The 13,357-nt window shown below is 53.8% G+C and overlaps 5 protein-coding genes and 1 non-coding gene across 6 annotated transcripts; 3 read left to right on the forward strand and 3 right to left on the reverse strand.

Annotated features, from left to right (window-relative positions):
• Window positions 1–206: 206 nt before the first annotated feature.
• On the reverse strand, window positions 207–3,297 carry BO70DRAFT_387211 (lanosterol synthase). The gene is made up of 6 exons (XM_025545894.1): window positions 2,997–3,297; window positions 2,602–2,767; window positions 2,084–2,547; window positions 771–2,016; window positions 514–710; window positions 207–460 (listed from the first exon to the last, which is right to left on the reverse strand). Exons 1-6 carry the CDS (start codon window positions 3,056–3,058, stop codon window positions 367–369), a joined length of 2,229 nt encoding a protein of 742 aa, XP_025399320.1. The 5' UTR covers window positions 3,059–3,297; the 3' UTR covers window positions 207–366.
• Window positions 3,298–3,602: 305 nt separating this feature from the next.
• BO70DRAFT_387212 (cytochrome P450) lies at window positions 3,603–5,282 on the forward strand (the record flags this gene model as incomplete). The annotated part of the gene is made up of 4 exons (XM_025545895.1): window positions 3,603–3,969; window positions 4,088–4,625; window positions 4,745–5,050; window positions 5,109–5,282. Exons 1-4 carry the CDS (start codon window positions 3,650–3,652, stop codon window positions 5,280–5,282), a joined length of 1,338 nt encoding a protein of 445 aa, XP_025399321.1. The 5' UTR covers window positions 3,603–3,649.
• A 779-nt stretch (window positions 5,283–6,061) lies between these two features.
• Window positions 6,062–6,133, reverse strand: BO70DRAFT_t172. Its single transcript has one exon. It is a non-coding gene; the product is annotated as a tRNA-Gln (tRNA).
• Window positions 6,134–6,885: 752 nt separating this feature from the next.
• On the forward strand, window positions 6,886–8,498 carry BO70DRAFT_35079 (kinase-like protein). Its single transcript, XM_025541714.1, has 4 exons — window positions 6,886–7,295; window positions 7,350–7,648; window positions 7,698–7,863; window positions 7,924–8,498. The coding sequence occupies exons 1-4, from the start codon at window positions 7,031–7,033 to the stop codon at window positions 8,301–8,303; spliced, it is 1,110 nt and encodes a 369-aa protein (XP_025399322.1). The 5' UTR covers window positions 6,886–7,030; the 3' UTR covers window positions 8,304–8,498.
• On the forward strand, window positions 8,499–9,106 carry BO70DRAFT_35080 (uncharacterized protein). The gene has a single exon (XM_025541715.1). The coding sequence runs from the start codon at window positions 8,693–8,695 to the stop codon at window positions 9,026–9,028; it is 336 nt and encodes a 111-aa protein (XP_025399323.1). The 5' UTR covers window positions 8,499–8,692; the 3' UTR covers window positions 9,029–9,106.
• Window positions 9,107–11,044: 1,938 nt separating this feature from the next.
• Window positions 11,045–12,715, reverse strand: BO70DRAFT_336407 (Zn(II)2Cys6 transcription factor; the record flags this gene model as incomplete). Its single annotated transcript, XM_025541101.1, has 2 exons — window positions 11,045–12,478; window positions 12,638–12,715. 2 exons carry the CDS (start codon window positions 12,713–12,715, stop codon window positions 11,045–11,047), a joined length of 1,512 nt encoding a protein of 503 aa, XP_025399324.1.
• Window positions 12,716–13,357: the final 642 nt, after the last annotated feature.

Here is a 13,357-nt window from a genome sequence, read left to right on the forward strand (position 1 = left end):
CCGGGAGGTTAGTAGTTGGGTGGGTGACCACCAGCGAATCCCTCCTGTTTGTATGTTTTTGTTTTCTTTTTGTTGAGTGTGTTTTCATACCATCATCGATCTTTGTTTGATCGTGTCTCGGTGGGGAATGGGAAAAATAGGGCTGGATCAGCTCGAGACCGGTCGGTGGTGCTTTCACATTGTGCGGTAACACGAGACTGTGGGAGACAAAGTATAGCCCTAGACACCCCCTGAGATTCCTTCATCGCTCGCATCCCGCGCATACATCACGGCTGGCTTTGCCGGCATAACTTCAAACGAATCTTGATTTTGATTTCAACAGGCGAGATCCACAAGACATCCTTAACCTTACCCCTCGTTCTCTCTCTACAACGACAAGCTGCCCACCCCATGTATCTGTTCGTACATCGCAAGTGCCCGGATCGGAAAGGAGTAAATGTAGTAGCAATATTGAATGTGACTGTAGTCTGATCAGCATAGCGCCAAATTGGCCGGTTGCACACGATCGCATACCATGTAAGAATTCCACCGCCGACGGCATACTCCTGTTCCCATTCACCGTTGGGTTTCTGTCGACTCACGATGAGATGGAGTCCTCGCTTGATCGGCTCCGGATCCGGATAGCCGGCGTACATCAACGCGAGGCAACACCAAGCTGTCTGGACTGTGTGTGACCTCGGCGCTCGTACATATGCACCGACCAGCTGGGACTGACAGCAAGGGAAAGCGTTAGCATCCACTCCGCACCACGAATGATTGACCATACTCACTTCTATTGTCTCCCCCCACCCCCCATCCGCCTCCTGCATGTCAAGAAGCCAGCGACAACCCGCTCTAACCACAGCAGAGTTCTCATACGTCCGTCCACCACAGTGCAAGGCCTCCATGGCGAAGAAAGCCCCATAGGTGAACGTAACCCCCCACGACGCCATCCAACTACCATCAGTCCGCTGACTTTGCTCGATGAATTTTACCCCCCGCTCGATAGCGGTGTTTACATCATGGGCGCGATATTTGTTGTTTCGTTCCCTGAACAGCGCCAACGCCGTGATGCACGACGAGGTACACTCCACGTAGTCGTGCTCTGTCATCACCCGGCCGAACATCTCAGTTCCGTTGAGGAGCTCCAACCAGCTGCCAGCGCGGATGGGCTCGAAGCTGCTGTAGCCGCCACTCGCGTTCTGAATCAGGAGGAGATTGTCGACTCCCAGAAGAAGGTTCACCTCACTGATCCGTCGAATACTCGTCTCCCTTTCGACCAGGAGGATTGCCTTCATTGATTCGGCCGTGCAATCAGAACAGGGGTGGCCGTGGTAACGGGTGGTGAAGGACCAGGCACCGAGTCTACTTGGACGATGACAAACGGAGCAATCATTCCACTCTTCCACCAGCTGTTGGTCCACCAGGAAATTATAGGCCTGCGCGGCGTTATCCCGGAACTCGGGGGTATTAGCCATACCCGTATACACGAGCGTCTGCAGCGCAAATGACGTATCCCACGCATGGCCCCCGTGAATACTCTGAGACTGCATCCCCTTCGAACCCAGCCACAGATACTCCAGACTGGCTTCCTGCATACGCTTGACAGCCGGGGAGCCGGGCCCCTCAGCGCAGTGGAAGGCAATCATATTCAACCAAGCATCCAGACTGACAATCCCAGTCGAAGTACTGGCCTTTTCTGATTCCTGGAGAAGCTCCCAGGCTCGTTTCTCCCCGTCTTTCTTCAGCTTCGTGGGGCAGATCCACGGGGTCCAGATGTTGGTAAGGCTCCAGTTCAGGGTCTTCATGACCCAGCTCTTTCCCTGGTGGCGCTTGGACGGGCGCACGACTCCTTCGTATTTGGCGAAATCCACGGAGGAGAACTTTTCAGGGAACAGCTCCGCTCGGATTTCATCCAGGAGATCATTGGTGGGAACTGTGAATCGTCGGGACGAGAGATAGCACATTGCTAGATAGACCTGTCGTGGAATCACGAACCACCGCCATGGGCTGACGGGGAACCAGTGCGGTAGGAGCCTGGTTTTGAATCAGGATCAAGTTGACCTTGGGGAAGGGGGGGAATATAAAACAGCCAGCCACTCACCACATCTCCACGGGGTAAGGGTCCGTTCCATCCCAGTCGTATAGTCCCAGGAGCGCAAGCCAGAATTTGGCCCACGCCGGCATATAGATCGCTCCTCCGGCACGGAGATAGTATGATCGAGCCTTGCGAAGATTCTCATGCTCGGCAGGGACTCCCATGAGTCGCAGAGCAATGTAGACTAATGTAGTGCCCATTAACGAGGCGTCCTCCCCGAGATACGTCGGCCAGCCGCCGTCGGCGCTTTGGCATCCGAACATGTAGCGGACCAATTCGATGATGTAGGCTTCGTCGATTTCGGCGCCGGTGATATACCAGGCGATGACCATCATCGGGGTCACGAAGAAGATACAGCTGAGGTCGGCGGCCCAGCAGCCCAGGTCACGCACCTGAGTGTTCGCTTGGAATCGGGTTCCCTTGTAGATGACATCGGAGGCTGTCTTGGGGGGGCCCGAGTCGGGAATGTCCTGGGAGTTTTCTTCGTGTTAACATATTGAAGAACTCGAGGACAATTCTCGTACCGATGGTAGATCGAGGAAGAATTTTGTCGTCGCATCTTGAGGCCGGCTCTTGCGCTCTTCCTTGTCCTCAACATAGGTCCACCTCAGGCGCCCCAAGTCTTTGGTCACCGTCAGGTGCCATCCCTCTGGGTCGGTGGTCTTAGTATAGACCGGGCGTGTCACATCACTATGATCGACCCCCAGTCGGTTCTTGATTTTCAATGTGTACTTGGCTGCCATTGCCGAAGAAAACGATCGAGGTGGATCGAACGATTCTTACAGACTTGCAGTAGCTTGGAGAAGGACCTACTTATAGTTCCATAAGCTGACCAGTCCAACCAAGCGCTTTGTCGCCTCTGATCGAGCGGATCCACAATTCTGCGTATGCTGGATGCGAGAAATGGCTTTGCACGAACCTGTCCAAGTGACATCTCCAATCATCCCGTCTTGGATCTCCCATTCCGGCCAGCTGCCACATTGTATCCCGAGGGTCACATGCCCGAAGTAGCAAGGCCAATCCGGTTTCGCGGCCCAGAGTGCATCCTGCGGTGTGGAGATTGCCACTGGCCACCGAATATACCCTTTTTTGGGGCGCATGAAGGAACCATAATGCCGGATAGAATGCATATTCTATTGCATACACGGCCAAGCTGACGTAGGTACGTCCTTGAGGACGCAGTATACACGTCTGTTATGCGCTTTGACTCAGCTCAGGTAGGTATCTTGCACCGTAGTTGGAACCAGAAAAAGCAATATCACGAGGTTACATCTCTGATCCTTCTTCCCGCGGGCTTCGGGGGATTTTCTACTCCGTGGCCAGTGACAAGACATGTCACGCAGATCAGCGGCTCACCGAACGCCGACTCATAACATACCGAAATTCGAGGTTCGCACGCACGACTATTCCTCTAGTTCATGCAGCCGAGACGCATTTCCAATCGATAGCAAGACCGCTGCCTGTGGGCCCGATATCACCTCGCCACCGATGAGCCGACGTCTCGGGGACATTTATAAGGGAAGATCGGGCAACGCCTGTGAGAAAATACCAATTTCAATTTGACCACGGACTATGGCGGTCATACTTGACACAGCTTACCAGGCCCTAAGCTGGAGCCCTTATCTCTTGCTGGCTGCATGCATCCTCCGATGTGTGATCCTGCTCAGGAAACAGCCCTTTCCCGCCAATGCTCCCAAATTTGTGTCAGGGTACCCGATGGTGGGGGCTCTGCAATTCTTCTTCGATCGGGAGAAATTCTTTCGAGACAATATAGAAACCTCTCCAACCAAAAGCGCCAGCTTCTATCTCGGGAGAAGTCGCGTTGTGGGTCTGTCCGGTCCCCAGGGCCGGAAGACCTTTTTCGAGAGCCTGGATCTTGATCTGGACCAAGGGTTCGGTCATCCCCCTACCCCTCCCCCTCCCCCTCCCCTCCATCTTACACGTGGTGTGATGGGATACGACTGGTATGCAAGTAGTCGGTCTTCCCGCTGACTCTGACTACGACCACAGAGCCGAGCTGTTCATCCCGTTCGTCAGTTCGCTGGAGCGATCCGATGACCCCTCCGCCGAGATGCACGATTCGCATATGCGGACCTCCCTGCGTGGGTTGCTGCTGCGCACCCACAGCTTGGAGTTCGTGCCGGCGGCCATGCACGCATGCACGGCCGCAACCTGGGACCTCATCGCGGCCAAGGGGCTGATCGATCCGTTCCAGGAGGTGGCGTGGCTGTATACGCAGTCCACCATGGCGGCGTTAGGGTTGGACGAGGTAGCCCGGTCGCCTGCGCTGTCGCGGAAGTTGAGCGGACTGGTTAGTGCCATGGATGGATTCTTTTCGGCGGCTGACATGGTGGTACCGTGGCTGCTGAATCCGTTCCACATCCCCGTGGCGATTGCCGCCGGACGGTTGTATGTGATGCTCTGGCAGATCGTCCGTCGTCGGAAGCGGCAACAGCAGCAGCAGCAGGTGGGACGAGGAGACCACAAGAAAGAGGGTCTACTGCAGCAGCTAATCGACAAAGGGAGTAGTATGAGGGCTATCTCGAAGGTGAGAGTGAGACGGGGAAAAGAAACCCCGGGAAAAAGAAAAAAAGCAGACAACGCTAACACCAACTGCGGCGGATTGCCATTCACTAGATCATTACAGCGGGCCAGTTTGCATCTCAGGCGACTTCTCCGGGAGTCGCCTGTTGGCTACTGATGGGGCTTGCAACCAACGCGGGGTGGATGGCTCGCGTCCGCCAGGAAGTGGACCAAGTGGTCACCAAACATCGAAAGCACGGGCAGTCCGCGGAGCAGGTCCTCCAGGCCCTGGATTTGTATACCTGGGAACACGAGTTTCCAATCATCGAGGCCTGCCTCCTGGAGAGTGTTCGGCTATCCGCTGGGCTGGTGACGTTTCGTAAAAACATCAGTTCGAGAGATGTGCCCATCGGGGATACAGGCAAGGTGATCCCCCCGGGAGCCTACGTGGTGAGCCTGCCCCCTGCCCTCGGAGCTGTCAATTTCCGCTTGGTTGACCTTTCACCAGACATATAGCGGGGAAGAAGTGCAAATGGACCCGACCATCTACCCTGACCCGCAACGCTGGGATCCCGGACGTTTCCTGCCGGAAGGTAACGGACACTGGAAGGAACCCATGATGTTTGTTGGCTTTGGCGCAGGCCGTAAGACATGCTGTGAGTTCGCTGCTTCCCTGCATTGATAAATATACACTTTGGAATGTGCCATCTAACATGTATCTCGATGGTGCGCATGTACAGCCGGACAAAGGGTAAGTTCATCATTCCCCCAAGTAATCCAACCCAAAGCTGAGTTAACCACAACCCAGTTCGTGAGAATCCAAAATGCCATCGTAGTCGCGAGATTCGTTTCAGAATTTGATATCACCCTCTGCGATGAGCACGGCAATCCTATGCAGCAGCCTCCGGCCAAGTGCTTCAAATCCTGGCAACTGGCGCCCGGGCCGGAATCGCCCGTACGGCTTCGCTGTACCCGGCGATCATGAGGGGATTGCTTCTTTCTTTTCCCATGCCGAAGCCGGTGGTTCAGAAAGCCAGGAGACTTTTGGGGACGGATTAATGTTTCTTCCCGTGGGAAGACATCCACATGCTTCTTTAGAATAGAGTGTTGTCAGTGCGCATATAGTTGGATTCAGCCAGCAGTTGTGTAACGCGCTTTTCTTCTGCAGTGCTCTGTACTATAACAATGACCATGTACCACGGTTGTACTACAACGCGATGGAATTGAACGCTAAACCTCTTGCAGGGGGTAAATTATAGCGTCCAGCTATCCGAGGGTAAAAGCACAACGATACATAGTATATTAAAAGAGATTCGCTACTGGTCACCCACCCAACTCACCTACTAACCCCCATCGCAAGCCGCCCCGCTCTCGCAAATGATGCCTGCAGCCCTGGGACCTCCCTCGGGAAATGTGGAGACGCGCCGGCAAAAAAAAAAAAACAAAAAAAGAAGCTGAATCAGGTCGTGCCCGGGATCGAACCGGGATTGCTGGAATCAGAATCCAGAGTGATGACCATTACACTACACAACCTGTGATGCTCATGGTGGGCAAAATACAGTATCATCAAGGCTTGAAAGTTAAGTTAAAAGACTGAGGAGCTCCATACACGTTCCCACTGTCAAAAAAGCGCGTTGGAATACAAATAAACCTAGCCGCAAGGTACCGCTGGGCCTCTGTGGTTGCGGCGGTTATGCCTCCCAGCACGGTCAAATAGTAGTAGCATTCTAGGAGACAAACTGGATCAGCAGACTTATGCGCCGAGCAGGACGAACTCCTTCCCTACTTTATCAATCCACGATCCCTCGAGGACACCTTGAATCTCCGAAAATAGTAACAGGTTGGTGCCACCCAATCAGCAGGCCCAATGCGACTGTGTCATCATAGGTTCGGGTGGGGTCGGGTCCTTTCCTTTCCCGATGCGGTACAGTCTGCTTGGCGCGTTCGCAGGTGGCAGGAGGGCGGCCGGCGGAACCTTGCGTGAACCTTACACCTTACACCTTACACCTTACACACCCAAGTCAACTCCTGGGATGCATCTCATGTCTCCCGTTCTACACATCCCGCGCGCCCAGTCGCATCGCATCGCATCTGCATTCACCGGACATTTTGGCGATTTCAGCATCGAATGATGAATAGTGGGGCCGCCGAACCACTGGAGGAGCAAAACCTTCCCTTCTATCATCAATAGCATTACTATCCTGTGAGAACCGGAGAGACACTCAATGGTCGCTACCGGATCGTTGCGAAGCTTGGGTATGGGGCATACTCGGCCGTTTGGCTGGGCTGGGATGATAGGTAGCCTAGCCAAGGACATCAAACTCCATTATCTGACCCTACTCACATTGTTCATCCAGATTGAAGCACTATGCATCAGTGAAAATCTGCGTCAGGGATGGCACCAAATCACCTGTTCTGAATGAAGTGGCAATGCTACAGCGTCTGGGGAACTTCGCACAACAGGCTGATCATCCGGGCTTGGAGTTCACGCGCCTGGCCCAAGACATCTTTCAGATCGACACTTCTACAGGACCCCATCATTGCATTGTCACAGAGCCCCAGGGAGCAAGCATTCGCACATTACAAGACGTATTTCCCAATGCAATATTACCAAAGCTTCTCGTCAAGTCGCTGGTACACCGGCTGGTTATCTCCATCGATTGGCTGCATGCGACGTGTGGCCTCGTACACACCGGTATGCTATTTGGATGGGGTGTACGGCGTACTTTTCCACTAACTTCCCTGATAGACATTTCCCCCCAGAATGTTTTGATTAAACTCGAAGACGATAGTGTCTTAAAGGATATCGAGAAGCAAGAATCCCAAAATCCAAGCACTCCAGTGATCAGTCAAGGAGTCCCTATCTACCACTCCTTAGCGACCATGCTTGAACTATCGGGCCTCCCCGTCCTTACGGACTTTGGGCAGATGCGACCGTCGGAACCCGCGAATCGCGACTGGTGGATGTCCGATCTGTATCGTGCGCCGGAAGTGCTCTTGCAGCTGCCCTGGAGCTTTCCCGTCGACATCTGGTCGATCGGTGTCATGGTGAGTTGGCATCCTCTTGCAGTTCAACCCTGCTTATTGATATGACCAGATCCTCGAGCTTCTGGAAGGAAAGAACCTTTTCGACCCTATCGATCGCACAGACGATCATTATGTTCTCCCGCTAGCTTTGGCTCAATATATCGGCTATCTTGGACCCCCGCCGCTCGAGATCATAAAGCAGAATCCGCTGTTTACGACATATTTTGATGATGACGGTGAGTTTACTGACAGAATTTTCCAAGCTCAGTCAGCATATCAAGCTCTAATTATGATAGGGAACTGGACATCCGATGTTCCAATACCGCAAACATCCCTGGAAGAATTCGTGACGACGATTCCTCCGGGGAAAGAAAAAGAAGCATTTCTGCGATTTATTCGAAAGATCTTGACCTGGGACGCTGAGGTTCGAGCAACTTCGGTCGAGATCATACCATCTCACCCCCCAAGCCAGCCCATAAGCCTGTCCCACGGCCAAAATTCTTTCTTCGGGAACATTCTCCCAGAGAACTCAGTCCACTCCCAGAATCCCATCCCATCAGGCGCTCCCTTGGCCTCCTTCTTCCATTCCTCGCGTGGCGGATACGGCGATGGATCAAATACCAGTCGCAGGGCATACTGGTCACCATTCCGGACCTTGCGCCGGGTGTCGAATTGAGCCACTAACCTTCCCTGCTCAAGCCGGATGTTGTAAGTCTTTGGCCTGAACGCCTGGTCGGTGAGCCAACCCTCATTCATCGTGCGGGTTGATCTATCATATTGGGATATACGGCGCGTAGTGAGCGTCATTTCAACGCTGAACTTGGTGACAAGTTTTGGTTTGCGGCCTTTGTTGTCTAAGTTGACGATCTGGTCGAGGATGTCGGGGTTGTGCAACTTCCACTCAAATTCGGCCGCTATCCAGACAGTGAGCTCCCCAGAACAGAGCAGCTGCATGGCCGGGTTAGCGGATGGAATAGGATGCGGAATGAGGGAAGGGGGGGGGGTTCACCAAGCCTGTCCCGTTCTCATGGAAGATAATATTACTTGATTCATTGTGCCAGAACCATGTCTCTCCGAAGAGGATCGAACGGAGGGTTTCGGGTGAGGTCATTGGGTTCTTGTGGTGGATTGCTTGGGTGGTGGTGGCCAGAATTAACAATTCTAGCTGGTGGTGTTTCTGTGGGACCAGGTAGTAGTATTTTGGTTGATGAGTTTGGTAGGGAAAAGGTGGAAGAGCTTTGCGAAGGTAGAGGTTGGAGAATTAAATCGAGAAGGCTGGCTTTGTTATCCGTAAAGCTGTCTTACCTCATGCTCAGAGCGGGCCGGGGGTCTAACAGGCAGCCACCACCCAGCTTTATGCCTCCGGTCTTCCAGGGTCCGGAGAGACACGTGGTAGGTTAAGTCCGTTGATGTACATAAGTAGTAGTACCTGCCGTCACACTGACTCACCGAGGGCATGCATACTCCTTACCTTGACCGAACTTCCATTTGCTAGAACATATATCCTGTTGATAGCTTCCCGTGCAGCTTGTCTGAATAGATCGAGTTCAGGATTCAGCACACGGTCGGCCCCCATTGAGGTAGAATACGAACTGTAGATATGCGATGGATTTGCCAGAGCAATCTCTCCGCGTGGTGCAGTTGTGGCGTCTCTTTCGGCGCCACTGCCTGCCGGCAACCCTTTCATGCGGGACGTCTGCTTCTTCTTCCTTCGTTCTTTCCCCACAAAACAACTTCCGGGCCTGACTTCTCCGCGCTAGTGGGCTTATTCTAGCGGGGGTTCAGGCCTTACGATTATGCGATTTCCGGACCTCAACCCTATTGAAACTGTTTGAAATTGGATGAAAGTCTTCATTCAAGGGGCGTATGGCAATATTGATTATATCACCAATCTTCATCAACTTCAAGAGGTGGTTTTGGACGCTTGGATTCAGATTTCAAACTGGAAAATTAGACGCGAATGGGTTTATCACGCACGGACTATACAAAAATCGATATAAAAATAAACAAAAACATACAAACAGGAGGGATTCGCTGGTGGTCACCCACCCAACTACTAACCTCCCGGCGTGTGGCTTAAGTACGGCTGAGCGGACGGGAAGCCCTGTTCTCCACACCCTATGGTCGTATGTATCTGTTTGAGTTCCAATTCTGGACATGGAGCTTGGTTTCTTGTGTCGAGACCAAACGGGTGACGGAGGAGTGATTATTACGAGGAGATTTGGGTTTTTATTTTGTTTTTGGGGGTTGTTTCTACTACCTTGGGTCAGTGTTTTCCTCCTTCTCCTCGCCTGCGTTGAAACTGAATTGTCTCTCTCGACTTATTCTATATATTTTTCTCACACAACTAAGAGTCGAGGCAACATCGTGGGATAAAACTGATGATATTTATATATATCCACCGCGCACAGAACCCGACCGCCAACTATTAAAAAAATCACACTGACAACCTCACGACCGACTACATCGTAAATATCTTGGAGTTCATCAATTCTGCCAAGTCGGGCTCTCGCACCGAGCAAGCAAACGACGACTTGGAGTTCAGGATCCCATTAGGCGACGCAGCATACGGCCCATGGGGTGATCGACACAGTCTGGAGCGGTCATTCCGACTGATCGGACAATTCCTCAATCGTAGAAAGGCTCCGCAGGGCACAAGTCCCCGTTGACATAACGACTCTGCGGGAGGACCTGTGGCTGTACCGTCTGACGGCAGTGGAATTCGCCGAGTGGTTTGCATCGGCCGTGGTGTGTCGAACGGAACAGGGCTGTTTTGGACTCGTTGCCGCGGGCGCAAAGGAGGGCGATTCGATTGCGTTGTTCTCGGGCGGCAAAGTTCCTTTCTGCTTGAGGGAGGAGCTTGGTGGTGAAGCGGTTCAATATTCATGGTATCATGCATGGGGAGGCTTTCGATTCCGAGGGCGTGAAGGTGCTTCGTCTCTGTTAGCGACCTGCCATTGAAGTGTTTCATTGCTACGCTTTGCAGCTGAGCTGCCGACGAGGCATAGAGGGGGTCGGGAGTGCTCTATCCTAGCTAGATACTCGATAATAATCCGAGTCGAGGAAAATTGTGAAATGATCATTCGTCTAACAAGGCGATTGGATACTAATATAGTAGTTCTGATGCTGCTGCATATGTTGCCAAGAAGGGAAATGAAGATGCAAATGCAGACTGCGGGCGGGGCCTGGTTCGTAAGCACTAGACCTGAGTGGGAAGGCCAGTTGCACCCCCATCAGCAGGCGTGGGTCTACAAAACACAGCGTCACTGAGCGTGGGAAAAAGCTGAGCCCCTGGCAATATCCACCAATCATCTACGTTCTCGGTGATGGGAAATGAAAGCCAGATTGTCTAAATTCCGACGGCCACGCGAGGTGGTCCGATATAAGCACCTAATGGTATAGTTGGATGAAAAACTCTCAGCCGGCTGATTGGTCCATCTTCACTATATCTGCCAGCAGCTGCAGAGCCATTTTGGTGCCTGCGACTTCACCAATGGCCTGCAGACGCCGGATAATCCACTTCCGGGATTTACTGGTGGTGACGGGGGATCGTCCGACTAGGTAGAGACACCAGATCAAGAGATATCCACCTGATACGTTGGCATCGGAGGAGAAGTTGAGTGGGGTTTGGGGTGTAGGTTCCAGCGATACCAATCCTAACGTCTGTGGAACCGTGGCCAGGATGTCCTCTCCTAGCTTAAGCTGGATTTTCAGGGTCTCCTGCAGCCGTAGGCTCAGAGACTCCCTGATGGCCGGTGGGAGGTCTGTCGCGAGGGCCTTCTGCAGGAGATAGCACATCACCTCGCAGTGGATCATCTGCATGCACCGCGAGTTGTTCCAGACCCGGATGGCATAAGTGTGCTTATAGAGGTCATATCGCCCGTTGTGAAAGAATTCCGGGTCCCGATCCGGTTCGAGGGTGGTTATATACGGTTCTTGTACGGCGAGGACGGCAAAGACGCTTTGGAACTCGGCCTGAAGCACCGTCGCCTGTTCCAGCAGATCGGAATATGGGATCTCCCCAGCATTCCGTATGACGGCGTAAGTAAGATTCGCACAGCGACTGGCCACGACCCCCATGAGCCAGAACGTACGGGAGGACTCCACGAACGGGGCTGCCGCTTCCTGCAGCTTGTACATGTCGTCCGGGAACGGCTGATTACTATGGAGACAGGCGACCACCAGATCGGCGCGAACCTGGTTGAACATGAAGATGGAGGCCTTCCTGGCGAACTGGTTCTTGCCGCGGGCGACGATCAAGGCGGCGGCGCCCCGGACGTGTCGGACCCACGACTCGAAGTTAGAGGCGTGCTCGAACACCCCCAGCGAGATCACCGACATCAAGGTGCTGTCCTTGACGGACTCGGTTGGCGATGCCAGGGCGGCGTTGACATTACGGATCGCCTCCGAGTACTTGACGCGGGCGTGCCCGACCAGGTCGGGCTGTCGCGTCGAATTAGCCAGCGCCAGGAGGCCTACGGCGGCCATGCTGGCGACGAGGGTGCAGTGCTCGGCCTCGGCGGTATACACCACTGGGATGTAGTTGAGGAAACCGCGGGACGGGGAGTCATCGCTCATGACAAAATGGTGCAGGAAGTAGTTGACGCCTATCTCATCGACGCCGGGGTTAGGGCCACGGGCGGGCGGGGGCGGGGCCGCGTGCTGGGGGTGAGATGGGGTCAGAGGGAGAGAAGAGCCGGTCGCGGCCGCCCTCTGCGCCCTCTTCTGCTTGGACCGCTTGATGGTATGGTCGGTCTGGTCGCGGAAGACGAGGTCCCATTGATCGCGATAGCCAGGGCACTGTTCGCGCTGGCGGATGCACTGTCCGCAATGGGGGATCTGCAGGTCACACTGTGCAGGGCAGTGACGGGGTCATGATCAGTACGGATGGATCTCGCCGACACGAGAAGAGAAACACCGAAACCCAAAACAAGTAACAGCGAGACAAGACAGAACGAGGGACGGGGCAGGGACAGGGACAGTGACAGGGACAGGGACAGGGAAACCCACTCGTCGCTTGATAGCCCGGCAGTTCCCACAGCTCTTGGAGGCTCTTATGCGTGGTGGTGCACTATGTCCCGATGGCATGGCTAGTCGTCTAAACGGGCAGGCAGGGAGGGGAAGGTGACAGGAGGGAAACAGGGGGTGAAGTCAACCCCGAAACCAGCCCCCAGTTAAAGGACGGCTTACTCGCACGCGGCTGCTAAAGCGACCGAAGGCCTCGTCCGAGCGACGCTACAATCTACCCGAACCGGCTAGGTGGAGGCGTTGACACCATCACCGATGGGGGATCGTTCACCGACAAGGCGTTCTCCAGGGGCTCCTCAAAGCGGTTATCTTTGCGGTTTTCTCAGCTGTCACACCATGAATCTTCCCCTTGTTGGACCTATGTGGCGAATGGGGACGGACATGCTCTGTACCTCAGATGAAACCCCTTTCACGAATGACTCCAGTGTCACCTGACCGGTACCTTCCTGCCACAAGTCAGCCTTGGGTGGGGCTAGACCTGTTTCGGGCTGATGATACTGATGATACGAGACGGTGATTTGGAATGGGCGCAGGGCCTGGAGACCCGTGTTTAAGCAGTTGTCGAGCGCAAACAAGCTCTCAGCCTTGCATGGCTCGACGAGGTGGATACTTTGCTAGGCGAGTCTACCAATGGGGAGCCACCCACGGAGTATGATGGAAAGTTTCATCCCTCATATCTACCCTTCCATCTCCATACCCAAA

Source organism: Aspergillus heteromorphus, assembly GCF_003184545.1.
Source record: "Aspergillus heteromorphus CBS 117.55 chromosome Unknown BO70scaffold_12, whole genome shotgun sequence".
Classification (NCBI taxonomy): domain Eukaryota; kingdom Fungi; phylum Ascomycota; class Eurotiomycetes; order Eurotiales; family Aspergillaceae; genus Aspergillus; species Aspergillus heteromorphus.